Raw genomic sequence first — 1,235 nt, 5'->3', positions numbered from 1 at the left:
CAAGAGGACAAAACTAAAGTACAGTAGCGCAAGTAGTGCTACTTGAATAGGGTGATGTGGATAGAGTTTAATAAGTATGAAACACTGAGTTGGATCAGTAATGTACATGAAACAGGTTTCACTGGGTTATATCAGTGATGAAGATGAAACATGATAGAGGTGAAACATGATGTAAGTGAAACATGATATAGGTAAAATGTGATAGATATGAAACACTGATGTAGGTGAAACACATCAAGTGATGGGATCAGTTATACAGGTACAGGGTCAACAACAAATAGTTAGGAAAAGAAAAAGAACTCCCCCTCCAACACTGTAACATTACCCCCCTCTCCAGATTCATTGTTCAGAGTTTCCATCGAGCGCGGCACTCCTGTAGGTATCCAGGTTTGTTGGTGGGACAAGGGAGTTGTCCAGGTTGTATATTGGTGGCAGTGCGGAATTTATGACAAGGGCGTAGGAGTCTGCAATAGGAGCATAACCAATGCCAACACTCACTTTGAAGATAACTGTCGACCTCACATTTGGTACAGAAACAAAGGCAGCGGAGCATGGCACCAGAAGGAGGAGTGATAATAGAAAACTCATGGCATTTGAGGTGTTCTTCTAAATTGGCAGCTTTGAGACGTGTTCGACATTGGCTCATCTCTTCCTCTGTGTAAAGAAGTTCTGCCCCTATAGATTGTCATGCTGCCAGAAGTAGATTAATCTTCACATTGATGGCTCTAAACCTATCCACTTCATCAGTCACTCCTGGGTCCTTGATATCTTGAAGTGATGCCCAAAGGCTCTCCAATAGATTGTCATCCCACATCAACAAATACTCCCAAGTGTCCTCCTCCCATTCTTTGTCTGAAGCATTCCAGTTCCCTACAGGTTCTGCAGTACACAATGCTGCAGCAGCAGTAGTTGATACCCGTTGTAGTCCAAATGCAGGATTGCCATTGATAGGAACACCCATGGGAGGTTGAGTGACAAAGTTAGTGTATGCTCCAGGAAAGTGGGGTAGAACCCGTTCCAAGGGGTCAACGTCTTGTATAGGGGTAGAGGTGTCAAAAGGAATAGATCGCCAGGACCTGGTAACATCATTTGAGGGTCGTTGAATTATGTTGTCACTGTAGACCACAAACTCCTGCGGGTCACTGCTGTATCCTTCTGATGCTGTAATATACTCACTGACATTGGTGTTGAACAAATAGTGAACGCACCTACAAGTTCTATGTACAGAACTGCTA

General features: G+C 43.6%; 1 protein-coding gene across 1 annotated transcript; it reads right to left on the bottom strand.

The window, feature by feature from the left end:
* Nucleotides 1-339: 339 nt before the first annotated feature.
* On the bottom strand, nt 340-961 carry FIBRA_09345 (uncharacterized protein; the record flags this gene model as incomplete). Its single annotated transcript, XM_012321657.1, has 2 exons — nt 340-606; nt 716-961. 2 exons carry the CDS (start codon nt 959-961, stop codon nt 340-342), a joined length of 513 nt encoding a protein of 170 aa, XP_012177047.1.
* Nucleotides 962-1,235: the final 274 nt, after the last annotated feature.

The sequence above is a fragment of the Fibroporia radiculosa genome (genome assembly GCF_000313525.1).
Source record: "Fibroporia radiculosa TFFH 294 genomic supercontigs, scaffold31280, whole genome shotgun sequence".
Taxonomy (NCBI): Eukaryota; Fungi; Basidiomycota; class Agaricomycetes; order Polyporales; family Fibroporiaceae; genus Fibroporia; species Fibroporia radiculosa.
This window is presented reverse-complemented; position numbering and strand designations above follow the sequence as displayed.